General features: G+C 42.3%; 1 protein-coding gene across 2 annotated transcripts; it reads right to left on the reverse strand.

Annotated features, from left to right (window-relative positions):
* Window positions 1-255: 255 nt before the first annotated feature.
* PM20D1 (peptidase M20 domain containing 1) lies at window positions 256-12,669 on the reverse strand. Of its 2 annotated transcripts, XM_074563981.1 has the most exons (13): window positions 12,419-12,669; window positions 10,934-11,020; window positions 10,110-10,342; window positions 8,580-8,666; window positions 7,722-7,855; window positions 7,154-7,273; window positions 6,290-6,365; window positions 5,995-6,056; window positions 5,681-5,759; window positions 4,578-4,649; window positions 3,567-3,735; window positions 2,749-2,848; window positions 256-1,918 (listed from the first exon to the last, which is right to left on the reverse strand). In XM_074563981.1, the coding sequence occupies exons 1-13, from the start codon at window positions 12,621-12,623 to the stop codon at window positions 1,789-1,791; spliced, it is 1,554 nt and encodes a 517-aa protein (XP_074420082.1). In that variant the 5' UTR covers window positions 12,624-12,669; the 3' UTR covers window positions 256-1,788. The 2 variants fall into 2 exon arrangements, with proteins under 2 accessions (XP_074420082.1, XP_074420083.1); XM_074563982.1 differs by lacking the exon at window positions 10,934-11,020 and having other exon boundaries at window positions 12,419-12,657.
* Between the last annotated feature and the right edge of the window lie 3,317 nt (window positions 12,670-15,986).

A 15,986-nucleotide genomic window follows, 5' to 3' on the forward strand; every position in this document is an offset into this window, starting at 1 on the left:
ATTAATGACGTTAGGGCACACAGACAAAATGCAATAAACTGTAAAAGATGCAAGCTATTTACTACCTAATAATGCATAACCAGAGTTAGCTAATTTTGTACAGAAAGGGGAGTACCAGGGAGGGTGCAAAGATTAATGCAGCCTGGAAAATATGTGGATTTGTTTTGATGGAAACTTTATGACTTGATCTAGTGTAGAATCAGGTGTGGAAATGACTTCATTGCAATTATACAGTTACATAAAAAGAATAAATAATTATCAGAAAAGAATCTGCATTCCTTGTTTTATTAGATGAAAATGCCGATCTGGTTTCAATTATTTAGTAGATTGACACAGTTTTACTCCATTGGTAATACTGATAAGATCAGACTGCAAATAAATAGAGAACGGTGAACGGAAAGAATAGGAATCCCAGTTCCATCACTGTTTTTCAGAATATGTTTCAGGGTATTTCCTGTACATTCCAGTGCATTTTACAATATGATTTAGAGCAGAACAACCACCCATTCCAGTGTACAATTCAAACTCTGAAAAAGAGACATACATCTCTGCAACAGTGCAAGAGGAGGAATTGCACTAGTACCTGCAGCACAGAGCCTGCGTGTCAGTACAATGAAGCACTTTTCACCCAGTCTTTACTTTGTCTTTGTAACTCCAGCTAAAGAGACTATCAAGGCCAAAAGAATGCTTAACCCTTTAGTGCTAACAAAGATAGGCACGCTAGTGCAAGATGAAACAGAGTCAACATCAACGGCCTGTTTGCACTAGGATTCCCAAAGAGCTGAGTCAAGAGAAGTGCTGCAGTAAAGTGAAACTTGCTTGCACAGGCAGCGAAGGCACAATGACTCTCCGCTCCCACTGAACTGGAAGAAACTGAAGGACTTCACCATCTTTCATAATCAAGTTTTCAGAGAAGCAAAAGAGAAACATACACTACAGAAACCGATTCAGTGAAAAGAGAATACGTATGAGTAGACAACACAGATTTGGTTTCTTATTTAAAACTGCAATGACTTATTCTGACACCCAGCTGCACAAAATACCCTGGGCCATAGCAAAGAGTGAGAGAGAGGTCATTGAAAAGACAGGAAGAAAAGTTTTCAGCACCTCTGAGCTCAGGGGAACATCAGTCAAAACAACACAGCTAGAACTTCTGGAGCTCAGTATTTTAAGAGAGTCAGAAATCAGTGCATGTATGGAAGAACTTAGCAGTATCAAGTCAACACTGACACTGGTTGAGACCATCACCTGGGGAAGAAGCCCAGACCAAGCAGCAGTGCCACAATCTCTTAGTGTAATTTTACCAATCACATGAAACTACACCATGCCACAAACGTTTCACGTGAGCTTTTGACAGACACATCATTTATAAAAAATCACCTGTAAAAAATGAGCTTGTCAAAAGCACACACAGGAAGATTCACCTCTTTTACTGATAGGCAAGTGACTGCTGATTATAGCTTAGATTTTTAAGTGACTACAAGTTTCAGAGGCTTAAAGAAAGTGCTGAAAAAATTAATACCATCAGACTAACGGCTGCATGTCAGACCAGGGAGAAACAGAAATCAGGGTTATTTGTTGTGTTTTGTCCAGGTTCTTCTCACTTTCCAGCAAACCATACATTCGCCTAAAGCAGCAACCATCAATTTTTCCATCTGTATGTAAACCACAATTATAAAACCCAAATTCCAGACGTAGCTCAATACGCAACGCACAACTGCGTCTTATGGCCCAGACCCCTGCCATCCCAGAGTCCACCTGAGTAGCTGCTCTTTTCAGGTGTGTTTCTCACAGCTCGTGGGAGTTTGCGTGAGGCTCCGGCAGCTTGTCAGTATCACAGTTCTTAATCAGCTGGAAGAGGAATTCAACCTGTTTCTCATAATTCTCAACTGAGATTCTCTCATTCAACCCATGGATCCTGGGAGAAAGAGAAGAATGTTTGTCATGCCAGTGTGCATTTGTGACCCACCTGCATACACCTAGCACCCTACTTGCCTGTTCACTTCATAAAGCAATGCACAACATAAAAATACAACAATGTACACCAAATACTGCCCTGTTGGCAATGTCTGTTCCTCAGGTCAGCCAAATTTACTGATTCTACGGCTCAGAGCACAACAACCAAGTCCACAGTGTATGTGGAAAAGAAAAAAAACAGTATTCCAGCTCCCTGCCTGTTTCTTGGTCATTTGTGTCACTGTCCTGTACAGCTACGAGAACACTCTACTCCGGTATCATCTGCACCTCAATAAAATGCCAAATCTAATACATGCTAAACAAACAATGTCTTCATGATGACATTCTTTGTTATCACTTTGCTCCAGGAAATCTAACCTCCAGCTTTAAGGAGCAAATAAATTCAGAGTGGCACGCGTCCACACACACAGATAAATCTCTGAAACAAGGCCAATGACCAGGACAACACCTTTCACATTGCTGCACTATTTAAAGCATCCAGTCGGCTTCACAGCATTGCTGTACTACTGAATGGGACACCTAATGAGGTCTTGTCTGCACTTGAAGTGAAGAAGAGTAAAGCCTAATACTCTCTCAGTGTAATTACCATCCCCTATTTTTGCAGCACCCAAATCTGCAGGAAACGGGTGGCCTAACAGAATGTGAGGCAACACCACCACCACGCCAAGGTATACAAGGCTGGGTTTCCTTCTTCTGCCTAACACATATCGATTTTCTCTTTCACTAGTCCCCACCCCAAACAGCTGCCCACATGCCGACAGAATACAGTACCTGGGAAGATCATCTGATTTCAAGGGCAGCGGGTTAAATCGATAAATGGCATTTGTGACGTTAGCGAAATGCCTGCTGTCTGTGTTTCCAATACATGTGCCTGGAAAACAAACCTCAGGTTTACTTTGCATGAAACCAGCAATTTTAATGACCGACACTTTTCCCAGGAGAAAGGAAAGGCATCTAATAACAGTTCTACATAACCCCTAACTACACCAAAAGTAAAATCACTGGAAACAGTTTACTGGTACATCCTGGAAGAACAGTCTCTCCTTCATGAACAGGAGGAACTGAACATACAATTCAATCATTCTAAGAACAGTCATGATACTCAGCCTCCACAAAAGTTTGAGCTTCAAACTGCAGTCCAACAAACCATACAGGAGTAGGAAGGAGCTGCGAGAAAGGGAAGGGGCTGGGATCATAAGGAACAATACAGAAAAGCAGGAATGGCTTTCCCACCTATGAAAATAATAAAAGAAGACCTCAAGCAAGAAGACCTCCTAACTCTCCCTCACAATTCCTTTCTTCCCTGAAGAGATTCCTTTGTATGCACAAAGAGTCAAATTCAAGGCTCATTGTTTCTGTCAGCTTCCTGTTTGCTTTTTTACTTCCACTACTAAAAAACAACATTAAAACTTCTAAAACATAAAGAGGGAATGGAATAAAAAGAGGAAAAACCAGCTGTTTCCAGTAGTTAACAGCCGGGGTGGAGAAGTACACAGAAAATGGAAACAAGTCAATACTGGAGGATGAGAGAGAGAAAAACAGGGTGGAAGCTGGAGAGGAAACAATAATCATCATGTGTTTGCTGTTACCTGGGACTACGCTGTCAACATCTGGGAAAGTATCCAGAATGGTTCTTTGAAAAATATGGACTCCAAATGTCTGGTCATCCCAAGGACTGACGGGGAGCGGGTCAAAGGCATCTACTACACCAATCTTCACTCTGTCATCAGCAACAGTGTTTCTAACTGCCTCCAGCACCTATGGGTAAAACACGGAGATTAAATAAGCAAAAGAAAGGAGAGAGCATCCCTGCTACCTGTCAGCAAATATTCCACTTTCCAGAAAACATTTGTCCATGAACTGCCAATTGTGGCTGCAAATACAGGTGCATAGTCAGGACTGAAACTGTGTGGCAGCCTCTCTTCCTCACTGTATAGCTGTTACTTAAGCTAATTTTTTCAACCCCAGCACAATCAGATGCACGTCACTGTCTCAAGGTATTCCTGAACTGCTTCAGTCCTGAAAGGCAGGTGGTCAACCTGCTTCTACTTGGTAGTTAGGTCATCTGAGTAAATAATCCAGAAAAAGGTTCCGGAGAGGTGAACTTTCAGCAAAGGCTTGGCAAGGGAAGATACTATTTACTAACAATGTCTCACAGCTGTCCTTGGCTGGACAGGCAAGTCATGCCTACTGAAGTGTACAACACTGACATATTCTCACAGGTCAGAAACCTTAACATTTCCATTCCATAATCACATATGATCCATGTGCTCTTTGGAACAAAAATACTTCTGAAACCTGCTCGATCAACTGCAAGGCACACTTCCAAGTTCGGTCTGCCTCTTGCTCTGCCCCACATCCAGAAGCCATAGTAAATAAGGCACATCTCAAAGGAGCAGAAAAGACATTAGATAAGCTGTGTTTCTGACAGTCTCCACCATGGAGCAATTCCCAAACTTTCCCTTTCTACTGCTTCTATGAATACAGGGAGAGATGAAAAGAGTATTCTTAGAGAACAGATCTGCTGCCACAAATGGCCAAGTGTTGCTCTGCTCAGAAAGGGATGGAGAACACCCCGCACCTGGGGGTACAGCGAGTACCTCAGCGGCCTTCTCTGCAGAGTGGATCCGGAAGTTCACGGTTGCTTTTGCAGAAGATGGGATGACATTTACCTAGAAAAAAAATGAAGGACGAACACTTAAAAGGAAATTTAAAACTGATTGAAATGCCAACTGCAAACTAAGAAATTGCTCAAGCAACTCCAGGCCTCAGAGTAATGAATGCTTCACTGTTTTCACTAACATTAAACATGGTATCTCTTTTTGCACCCTGTGTTAAAATCCTGAAAATCTCATCTATAATGCAGACAATTACACAAAGAAACGTTCGGTTCAACAAAAATGAAGGTAACTGTTATAGAGAAGTTTTCCTCTTGAGATAAGACCTCTCCCTTCAGAAACTTTATATTGAGAAATTCTGAAAGTTTACGTTGGGTTTTTTAAGCAGTATTTTTACCTCATTGTCATATTACTTTTCCCCAAGTATGAGACATGTAAATTGCTTAACAAATCATCTCACTGAAGACACATAACTCTTCTTTTCTACAGAATGAGTATTTACAGTTTTGTTAAACAAAAAAGGCATAGTCTTTAGAAAAAAAAAAAAAACAAGAAACCAGGGTGTCACTTCTTTCCTGGCCACTCAGTGTCACTGTTCAGCCACTGTATTTTGTTTTCTTGTCCAGTGACGCTTTCCAGTAACAGATTTTTTCAGGGACACACCAAACAGCCTGTTTATTTTCCAGGGCTACAGTATTTTTGGATAGCTACACCTCCTTATCAGGGCAAGATCCGGCTTTATCAGCCAGAACCTGTTACCTTTCAGTCCAAGGTGCACACTAACCCTACTCACATGAAGGTAAATGCCAGACCTGTGCTCACAAACACAAGACCTCATCCGGGCTAGGGAAGTGTTTATTACAGAGACCTTTCTGTGACAGAGATCAGACACTTCTGGAAGGAAGGTATTTTCAACTGTAGCTAAATCCAAGCCACATCTAAAGTAAAAATGAGACTGGCGGTGACACCACACAGGGTCCAAGACCAGGACCAGTACTGATCTTACAACTGGATATAAACAGGTAGAAACCAAATGTCCTAATTGTCTCATTGTACTACATGGAGAAAAATCAAAATGAAGCTACCTTGATTCCTGCATTAAACATCGTGACTGCTGTTGTAGTTCGAATCAAGGCATTGGTAGAAGGCTTCCAGGCAAGAACTCTTACAAAAAAGGAAGAAAACCCCAAATAAACATTTTTCAAGGAAGTTTAATATCAATAAAACATAAGCACAATTACAAAGGCAATAAGCTGAATGATGGCCTATTCAATTAAGAATGTGGTTATGAACGCTAAAGCCCTGAGACTGTTTAAACTACAAGATTAGAAATAGCTAGTGATCTTCATCTTTTAAGGGTGAGAGGCTGTGAATGGTCATCAAGGATATTTTTTCTTACCTGCTGACAATAGGTGAAAACAGCCATAGATTGCTCATGATGAGATTGAGAGGAAATGCGAACTAAGTGGAAGAAATAAAACCACAAATCAGAAAGTTTCTAGTTTTCAAGAAGACAGGGTAGTCACTTGGCTATGGCTGAAATAATTCCAGCAGAAAGAATTCTCCAGGAGAAAGGCCAGCTTAAGTCTTCTCCTTTCCAGGAGCTATGTAATTTAGCTCTAAATTCATATGCTGTCTTACTCTTTACTTATTAATATGAAAATCTGAGAATGAAATTATAGTTCTTTCCTCACCTCTGATGCAAGGTGCTCCATTGTCATGAGTTCTGGCCCATGGCCAAACAGATTGCGCAAGGGATTCTGCTCCAGTCTATGGCAAAGCAAATCAACATTTGAAACTTAAAAAATCTCTGGCTATTATTGCTCCAGAAGGTTGACAGGAATTTGATTTGTGAGATGTATCCATGTATTTGAGACGCAACCCCACTTTCCTCTCCTGGTAAGTAAATCTGCAAGCACAGCTCTGCGTCAGATTTCTGAGCATTCCAGTCACACGCAAAGATTTTCTGAATCTTTCTGAATCAGAAAGCTGAAAAAATCCGAAATCCTGACTCTGATAAAGAATACATGGAAACCTACAAAAATATCACGCCAAATACTATCATATCTGTGCATATTAAGTTTTCCTAAAATGTATTTATTAGCAAATTTGATATCTACACAGACATGTAATGAGATGATTTACCCAGTTACTTTCTGACTTTACACCATGTTTACTGGCTTGGATAATTATCAGCTAGATGTAGCAGGTATGTGCAAGAATAAATGCCAGAGAAATTCTGCAGCCCAAACAAAGCAATCTCTATCGCTACGGAGTACATTATGATAGACATCATGATGCACCAATTGTCTTGGTTTCAAGAAAACAACTGACATTAGAGCAGGTGAAGTGAAAAGACACTCCAGACATTTGGCAATTGTCCCTTTGCTGGGGATTGCATTTCTGCCCTTCAAAGTGAGCTACAAACTTCAATTTCAAACATATAAGGGGAATTTACAAAATACTCTAAATACAAATATTAAAAAGGAAAGTCACGCATCAGTGACTTAAGAGTCTGCTTGACTGTCTTCTGCATTAGACGACAGGGAAGCTCTCACCTGGACATCGCTGCTGCAAGAATGCCAATACTTGTCTCCTTAGGGGGAAAGGATGAATGTCCTGGCTCTTTTTCCACAGTGAAGTTCAGTGTCATTGAACCCTTTTCTGTGATACCAATTCTGGTCAACGATAAATAAATAAATGATTAATGCAACTCCAAATACACATGCACAGACTATAGGTGAAAAGAACAACTCTCCATATTTTTAGTATCATAAAAACCACCAAAGAAGCAGCAACAACAAATCCTCAACACAATCTTTAAGTGTTTGGAGGACTGATGTCTTTGGCTGCTTTGGCAGTGAGCACACTCCGCAGCATACAATTAACACGCTTGCACTAGCTAAGTGGAACATTCTGCTTTTGTCAGCACGGCTGTGATGGACAGCAAGCAACTCTGGAGGTCCTTTGCGTGCACTTTGTGCCACTGCTGTAGCTTTAGCAACCTCAAGACTGACACTTGCCTTGAAAACATATTTTATTGACATTAGTAAGATCATTTCTCATAAATTAATTATAGAAAATGGATCACTTCCATCAGAGTGAAGTGTGTTCTCTTTTACTTACACAGCTACTGGCTTATTCACTCCGGCAATGATGCCATCTAGTATTGCACTTCCCTCATCTAGTAAGAAGGAGAGTTTCACTCCTCTCGCTTCCAAGAGAGCTGCAATCTTCACTGCTCCCTTCCAACCAGACACCTGTGAGAATCCAGTCAGAGGAACTGGTCAGATTAAACCACGCCATTGGGAAGAATACTGGAAAACATCTTGCTGTTAAGAGTGACCAGTGCTACAATGCAAAGAATGCAAGAAATCCACTAGCGAACAGCTCTAGAGCAACCAGTCAATACAAGATTCTTCCTAGCAAAATTCATTGGAGACTGTTTAAAGGCTTAGTAGCAGATGAATTTATATCCCCTGAGGGATGCTCCCATTCACGAGCCACCAAATGTTGCTTTGAATGCTACTAGTTCTTGGACACAATGATATCTCAGAGCTATAAGCTCCACAGATTAATTAGTCATTTTAAAGAGGTATATTTTGGAAATGAATAAACAAAACCACCTCATCTGTCTCTTTGTATTGTTTACTGATCATTTGGAACAACCATGTAAATCTTAAGCCATTCTTTCATATACTATGTATAGTCCAAAATGTGACTCCTGCTGCACCTTCCACGCAGAAAAGAATGTGAAATAACACTCTGCTGTGTTCTTTTCCCTTTGCTCATCACACCAAACCCTTTGTCAATGACACTTAAAGCCAAAGAATCAATATGTAACTATGACCACGTGCCTGACACAGTATCTACTCTCACAACCAAGAAAAACAGGAAAGACTTTCTAGCTAAGCTTTCTGTTTAAGCCTTGTTACACACATGAACAACACAAACTAGTTGTTCTGATGAAATGAAAGAAAATACCTCTTCATCATGTCCAATGCCAACATAGAAAGATCTGCGGGGTCTGTAATTTCTTCTCAGCAAAAATTCTAGAGCTTGCAGAATACCCTGCAGAGAAAAAAAAGCAGAATGTATTGTACTATTCCCGTGTGTTAGTAAGGAGAATAAATGTAAAAGAATGCAATGCAGTGTAAAAACTACATAATACACTCAAGGCCCTTAAGGACACTTTGTCCTGTTCACAGTTGAGCTTTTATTTCTACAACTCCTACTGATGATATTCATATTCTCTGGAAAATGCACTGCAATATTTTTGATCAATAATGCTTAAGACTTAGTGTGCTACACAGTGTCAGTGTACATACACAAAACACAGTGTAGGCTTGTTCTTGGTACTGAAGTCATCAGTGACAAATTGCACAGGAAGCACGACAGTGTTCTAATTATCCAAGGAATTCACTGTTCCTTTAAACTGGCTATCCTACACCCAGTTTGGCTCTGACTTGAGCTACCAAATCCATTTATTTTAATAAGCGGTATGTTTTGTACAAAAAATGCTAAGACGACAGAAACAGAAGAACAAGAAACTTAATATGAAGAATGAGAAATGAAATCTACCACTTGTTGTATTTTTTCATCTCACCTTTTTTTTCCAGTTTAAGCTAGTTAAAATTTTCTATATTTCAGCAGAAATTATGTTGCCTCTACCTTGTCAGCACCCATTTTGTCTTGTTCACTGAAATTGTTGATTTTTATTGTCCGTTTGTGGAGTTAATTGTGCAGTTCACAGTAGAAGGAAGCACCAAAACAAAGTTTTAAGTTGCAAGGCTTTGAAACTGATAATTAAACAACTCAAACTTTCTAGCAGTATGGCCTGTGCCGCAATAAGCAGCCACAGCATCTGTGACACTGGTTTGCTGAACATCTGTTTAAATTTAAATACTGGGCTGTCATGGAAGTAATACCTGCAAGTCACAAAGGACTATTTTCCTTCCTAATTTTTCCATCAACTTTTTCCCAAATGAGAAATCCTTCACAGATCAATCTTTTTTTTTTTTTACTTTATTCCTCCCAAATATACTTAGTACAACAGCTTTGCCACAGACTAGATAACAAAAGATATACGGTTATTTGACTGTAATAATAAATAAACATTGTTTATTTTGAAACTCAAGCCTTCTCAAAGGGCCAAGTTTTGCTTTGAATACCCATATGACACCTGGGAAACAGTAAAAAGTCTATCCCTGATTTCAAACACAGCATTTGACATAAAATTCAAACACAGTATTTAACCAAATACATCTGCAGCTGTGAATATGTTTTTCTGTATCTTCTAAGAGCTTTAACTCTGCTTTCTTCAGTAACAAAAGACCATTCCACTTCATCACTAGGAAAAGTTGGGAGAAAACTGCAGGGCTTAGGAATTAATCACATCCTACATTTAAGGAGGGGCAAGAGAGACAATATCGTAGATCTCAAGAGAACAGATTCCACCAATCTGTCTTTTCAGACTTTGTATCTCTCTGAAATTGTATTACCAAGACGACGTACTATGGCAGAGTTTTTGTTATCCAGCGTTCCTCGTCCATAGATGAAACCTTCATGCTCAGCAGCTGAGAAAGGAGGGAAATCCCAGCCCTCTGGGGGAGCAGGCACAACATCCATGTGTGCAAGCAGCATATAGGGCATCAGTTCAGGGTTAGAACCCTGAACAGTAAAGAGATGGCTGTATTTCCCAACAATTTCATGTTGAATGAACTTTGAAGAAAATACAGCCGGGAAGACTGTTAAGAAAAAAATTAAAAACATATGAAAAAGAAAAATTAACAATAATGCCCAATTTTATCATTATACACTCCATAGAGTAGTCATCTATTTAGCCTCAAGGAGAACACTGTAAATAAGACGGACCACAACAAATTTGCTTCAGGAAGCAGATGTGCAGCTTCGTTCTCACACTTCTACCAATCCATCTCACTTTGTATTTAAGACTTTCCTAAGCAAAACCAGGAACTGTTGCTCATCAGTGCTGCAGCTGTGTTCCAGGTAGCAATGATGGGACTGCGAAAAAGCAGGCTGAAACAGGGGTAGCCTTCCTTTTTTTTTTTTTAATGGCAAGGTCATTTAACCATCTCAAGGACCAAACCCCACCATTGCGAAAGGACATTTGAACGTTCTACGTTCTAGCTTTGGCCACTGCTACACCAAAGTACACTGCTGCAGAGGTGACCTATGCATGCCATTTTTGCCAGTCCTTTCTTGAGGAAAAACAAAATAAAAATCTGTTCCATTATCTTCAAGAACCATACTCTCTTCAATTCGTTTACGAAAATGAAATCAAGCAGCAGAGATTGCTAAGAATGAAAGTTTAGTACCTTCCTGAATGTAATTCCCAAATTCTGCCATGGCAGTTGTATTCAAGTCCTCTGGAGATATGGAAACAGTTGGGATTTTAATAGCACCTTCAATGAAATACAGAATAGAAATCATTTGGCACAGAAATCAGTCTAATAATACTTGAACTGCATTTCAAAAGGAAAAGTAATATTTATGTTCCTGAATATCTTTCAGACTTTAAAGACTATTTCAAAGGATACTAAGAGCTGCCACTATCAAAAAAGACTGTCATACTTCAGCTGAGCCGTGCACATGCAGCACACTGGTATTTCCTTCCAGTTTCAGCCAAAGTATTTTTCTAGATACTTCAATTCCGTTTTTCATCCTAAAGTGATGAAGGATGTTATTAGAAATGCTATTGTTCAGAAGCAGCTGCATTTTGCTATGCTGAACGGATTCCTTGCAGTCATAAACTATTATGGCAGCTAAGCAGGCAGCTTAGTTGTCATTTCAAGGTTCTTTTTCAATAGTAAGTCAGGTTGTGATGGCAAGACTGTTACAGCACCTTTTTTCATTATGCTCCAACTCTTAAAGATATACAAATAGACAGGTCTTTTATTGCTCCTTCTAATCTGCTCTGTCATTTAAACAGGGTCAGACAAGGCTGCTCCCCAACATCGAGTCACTGCCATGCAAAAGACAGGTATGACTTAGGCCCAATCACAGCTGCCTAAGAGCATCTGTCAAGTGAGGTTACAGATTCTTTTAAAGGTCGTGTGTTATTCAAGAAGAATCACGGAAATAAGCATCTCCTGCATCCTGCATTTTCCCATTAAAACGTATGTCAACAGAATTTGCTAGGCAATAAATCTTCCAAACCAACATGAGATTTCCAGAACCCAGCCCCTACTTGAACAGTCAAGGACCATTGCTTCATGCCAGAGTGTGATTTCCTGCAAAATGCCAACCCTCATGAGATCTAAATACCCTCAAAGTTTTCTGCAGAAGACTGCGTCAGGGAGCACAAACACACCATGACTTGTTATGGGTAGTCTGCCTGCAGCAAGGCGGTGTGCAAGATTTCAGCCAGCAAGAAAGGAAAAAAACCCAACAGTGACTTATCCAGCAGACAGAGATATAGCTAGTAATGCAGTCACGGGATGTGTGGAGCATTCTGCATGTAGGAGAGGGAAACACTAAAGAACATCAACACGGGAAGAAAAGTGGCTTCAAGAGAATAGACAACCGGTTTCCTCCAAGGGGAAAGCGCCTGAGGAAGTGTTCTCCTTCACTGCTGCCCCGTTCCCTCCCGTACCGACGGCCGGCCCTTGCTGCCGACCTCTCTCCCCACGGAGAAGGCCGCGGCGGCCCCAGGGCGAGCTCGGGACGCCGCAGCCGCCACGCCGGGGAAACAACCCCCGACCCGGGAGTGGAAGGGAGGGCACAAAGGCTGCAGCCCCCGGGGGAGGCCCGGTGCGCCGGCAGAGCGGGGCCAGCCAGGGCGGCCCGCCGGGCCCCCTCACCTCGCAGCGCCTCCTTGAGCTCCAGCCTCTCGCCGGCACTGAATGCGGCGGTGCCGCCGCGCCGCGCCCACAGCCGGGGGATGGCCGGGGCGCGCAGGAGGTAGGCGCGGAGCAGCACAGCGGCCACCAGCGCCAGCAGCCCCGCGCCCAGACCCAAGCCCACGGCCCAGGCCGCCGCCCGCCGCCGCCCGCACCCGCCTGCCATTCCCGACGGACTCTGGCCGCCGCCGCCGCCCCGCTGAGGCGCGGATGGGCGTGCCCGAACGCCAATGGACGCGCACCCGCCCGAGGGAATGACCAATGGGCGGGTTGGGCCCGCCCCCGGGTTGGGCCCCCCCCCTCCGCGAGGGCTCCTGGGAGTTGTAGTTCTGCGTCGCGACAGAGTTGAAATGGCGGGCGGGTGGAACGGGTGGTTACGTTGTCTCTCTCCTCCCTGAAATCTCATGTTTCTTATCCCGAGGGAACGTTTAGGAGCCGTGGGGAACGGTGTCTGGCACCCATCAGGGGCTCCCGGCACACAGCAGCAAGCAATAATGGGAATGGCCCCTCACCCTGGCTTGGGCTGTGCCTGGAGCCCACTGCAGGCCGAGGTGCTGGGGCTCAGGATGCTGCTCCCAAAATGATGGGCTGCTTGGGGGGAAAAACGGGTGACCATGGGGAATAACCACCCCGTGGTGGTGGCCACAGCGGGGCCACAAATTGGCAGGGGGACACCGGTGAGGACCAGGCTGAGGAATGGGCCTGAGTCCGGCACGGTGGCGTGCCCTGGCCTGTGGCAGCCCCACTCCTGACAGGGTTTAAACCTGCCAGGTTTTCAAAACACATTACTTCTTGCCTGGTTTCACCACGGAGCACAATGGAAAAATTGTTGTTCTTTTCTTTACGTCTGTCTTGTACTGAATTTGATGATTTATCCTACCTTTCCATGGCGTAAACTGTCCTGAGATGCTTAATACTGCATGGAAGCTGCGATCGAAAGCCTGCCCTCAAACCAGCAGAAGAGGCAGATGATTGTTCACACATTCTTTATTATCAAAAAAGAATGAAACCAATATTAAATTAAATAAATTACAAACATTTCTGAGCTGGTTATACGTCATGCATTTGCCAAGTAAGGCTTCAGAGCCATTACACATCCACATCACTGTTACTTTAAGCGCAATAAAAGGACACTGGAAACCACAATTTTTCTACTCCAGCATGAATTTGAGCTTCCCTAATTCTCTTGCCCAGGGACTTGGAAATTAAGACTTTGAACTGGCCTCCAGCAATGCCATTTGCCCACTGACGTTACATTTATTGTCAGAATTGGCCCGTGGCTACAGAAATGAGGTATCCTTCTTCCTAGCTCATCAGAATCGCAGAGCAGAGTCAGTGCAGCTCCTTTCAAGCCGTCTCTCTTGACCATCCCATCCATTATTCTTGTAGGAACTTCAAGAAATACAATCCATTTTTTATACATGGTCTGCTGCTCTGAGGCTTCCCGCGTTTGGCCTGTCAGGCCCTGAGACTGTGAAATCAGCCTCCTGTAATTAACCTTGAATGAAGAACTGGAAATTGGAATTTTCCTCATTTAACGTGATGCCACCTCAGAGATGCAGAAATATTGATTAGCGACTGTAGGAGAGTGTCTTGTTCCATTGCACCAATTTCTTTGTTGCTTTTTTTCAAACAAGCAAGTAAAAGGAGGACTCAGGCAGTAACAAAAGACCGTGAGTAATCACCCTCAAAGATAATTTAAGAGAATGAATCTCTTAATTTCACCTTATAGAACAAGCTATACACAGTTCTGGAAAAATCACTGCTGTCTAAGATTAAAATAAGTAATAATCATTAGGTAGTGGGGTTTTCCTTTTGGAAACTAACCTCCTTTGGTTTTATTACTCTCTCCTGCACCACATAATCAGAAACTGAGGTAGAGAAATGGTGACTTAGTTAATGAGGTGTTACATAAAACCAAACTGGCAGGGTCCTGATGTTTCCTTTAATGGCTGTCTAGCTATGATGGTTCATGAAGCTCGATTTTCCTTAAAAATGAGACATCTGGGAGCTGTAGGAAAGCCCCACTTTCTCTCCTCACAAAGCCTTCTAGCAATCTGATAGTGAATCAGCTCAATAATGCATATGTATTTCAAAACTGTACATTAAAGCTCGTTAATATTTTTAATATCTTAGAGTAGTAAAATAGAAATAACCTTTAAAAATATAATTTACTTTCATTGTTAAGGCCACTCTTTATTTTTCGCATTCATGGAAATATAACAGACTGTCCAGTTTTACTTCCATTACTATTCACTTTTTCTTGTTGACTCTTGCCTTTTATCCCAGTGCTGGAAATATCTTGTAGGAAGACTTGAAATTCAAACAAAAGAAATTGTTTTCATTGCAGTCGAAGACATACCAGTATGTGTCTTTATCTTAAATTTTTTATAACCTTATTTTCATAAAAGCCATATTTGTGGTTGAAATGCACTGAAGAAGGGTCTCTAACCCTAGGCTTATGCTTAGATTTTTCAGGCTTTATGCTGTCATCTTGTCATTACTGTCACAACATCAGCACTAGGTAAGAAGGGAAGGCATCAGCGAGGGAAACTAAAATAGCAGTTGTTATTAGCTTCACTCAAATATAAAAGAATGTCAGATTTCTTAGAAATGATTAAGATCTCAGCTGTCTGTCTCTGGGTTAGTGAGGGAGGCTTGTGTGCCTGAGAGGTAGATGGTCCTGGTAGCATCAGTCTGTGGTGAATTTTAATGAAAATCATCAAACACATAGTAGAGAATTGTTATGGAAATATCACATACTGTACAAGAGTTGTCTCTTGCTGCACAAGTGACCGTTTGAGAGCTTGCCACTAGAAGCCCCGCATAGCACAGGGTGTCACTTGGGCTCTTCCCTAGTTGCAGGCATAAAATGCGCTCAAATTTCAGTTTTACTGCTCTGTATCGATCACATTATGAAAAGTGCGCAGAAGGGGCTTCCTTCCCTGTCCCTGAATTTGCTGCTTGTGATCAAAATGGTTTGGGAAAAAGATATCTCCCCAAAGCACTCATCCATGTTCTGGACTAAATCTTTTAGTTGTTCCAGTCAAGAAGAGGATGGGAAGAGTCAGAACACCCTTGGGATGAATGCTTTCATGCCGTTCACAGTCTAGGAGCCTTATCTGAAATGCCGTTCAGTCAGTAGAAGGATCCCTAAAAAACTTCAGAGGGGATTTGAACTGGACCGTGGGTGTTTTGAAAACGTACTCAACCCACTGGGCAGGCAGGACAAGGTGTGCGTGTAACACACAGTAACAAGGAATCCTTATTTCTGATTACAAACTCACCCTATTCGTAAGAAAAAAAAAAAAAAGTAATCCAGAAAGTAGCCCCACTGAGATGAGATAGAGTACCGAGGTCTTTGGGGGATCAGAAATAGGGCACAGGTTCGAGGCAGTGGTTCAGGGGACGGTGGGTCACCGAGGGAGTGGTTGGTGGAGGGGTCCGAGAAGAGGGGCCATGGGAGAGGCAGGGAACACGCGGGGAAACTCGGGGTTTGCACTTACTGTGCAGACACCCCGCAAGGCAG

Source organism: Larus michahellis, chromosome 21, assembly GCF_964199755.1.
Source record: "Larus michahellis chromosome 21, bLarMic1.1, whole genome shotgun sequence".
In the NCBI taxonomy this organism is placed as follows: Eukaryota; Metazoa; Chordata; class Aves; order Charadriiformes; family Laridae; genus Larus; species Larus michahellis.

Excerpts from the sequence above, each read along its gene's own strand:
- PM20D1 (XM_074563981.1), bottom strand. The coding sequence starts at position 12,623 with ATGGCAGGCGGGTGCGGGCGGCGGCGGGCGGCGGCCTGGGCCGTGGGC. Across the intron at positions 10,343-10,933 it reads TGGGAATTACATTCAGGAAG|TCTTCCCGGCTGTATTTTCT; the intron begins GTACTAAACTTT and ends TTTTCTTAACAG. Across the intron at positions 7,274-7,721 it reads GTGAATAAGCCAGTAGCTGT|AATTGGTATCACAGAAAAGG; the intron begins GTAAGTAAAAGA and ends ATCGTTGACCAG.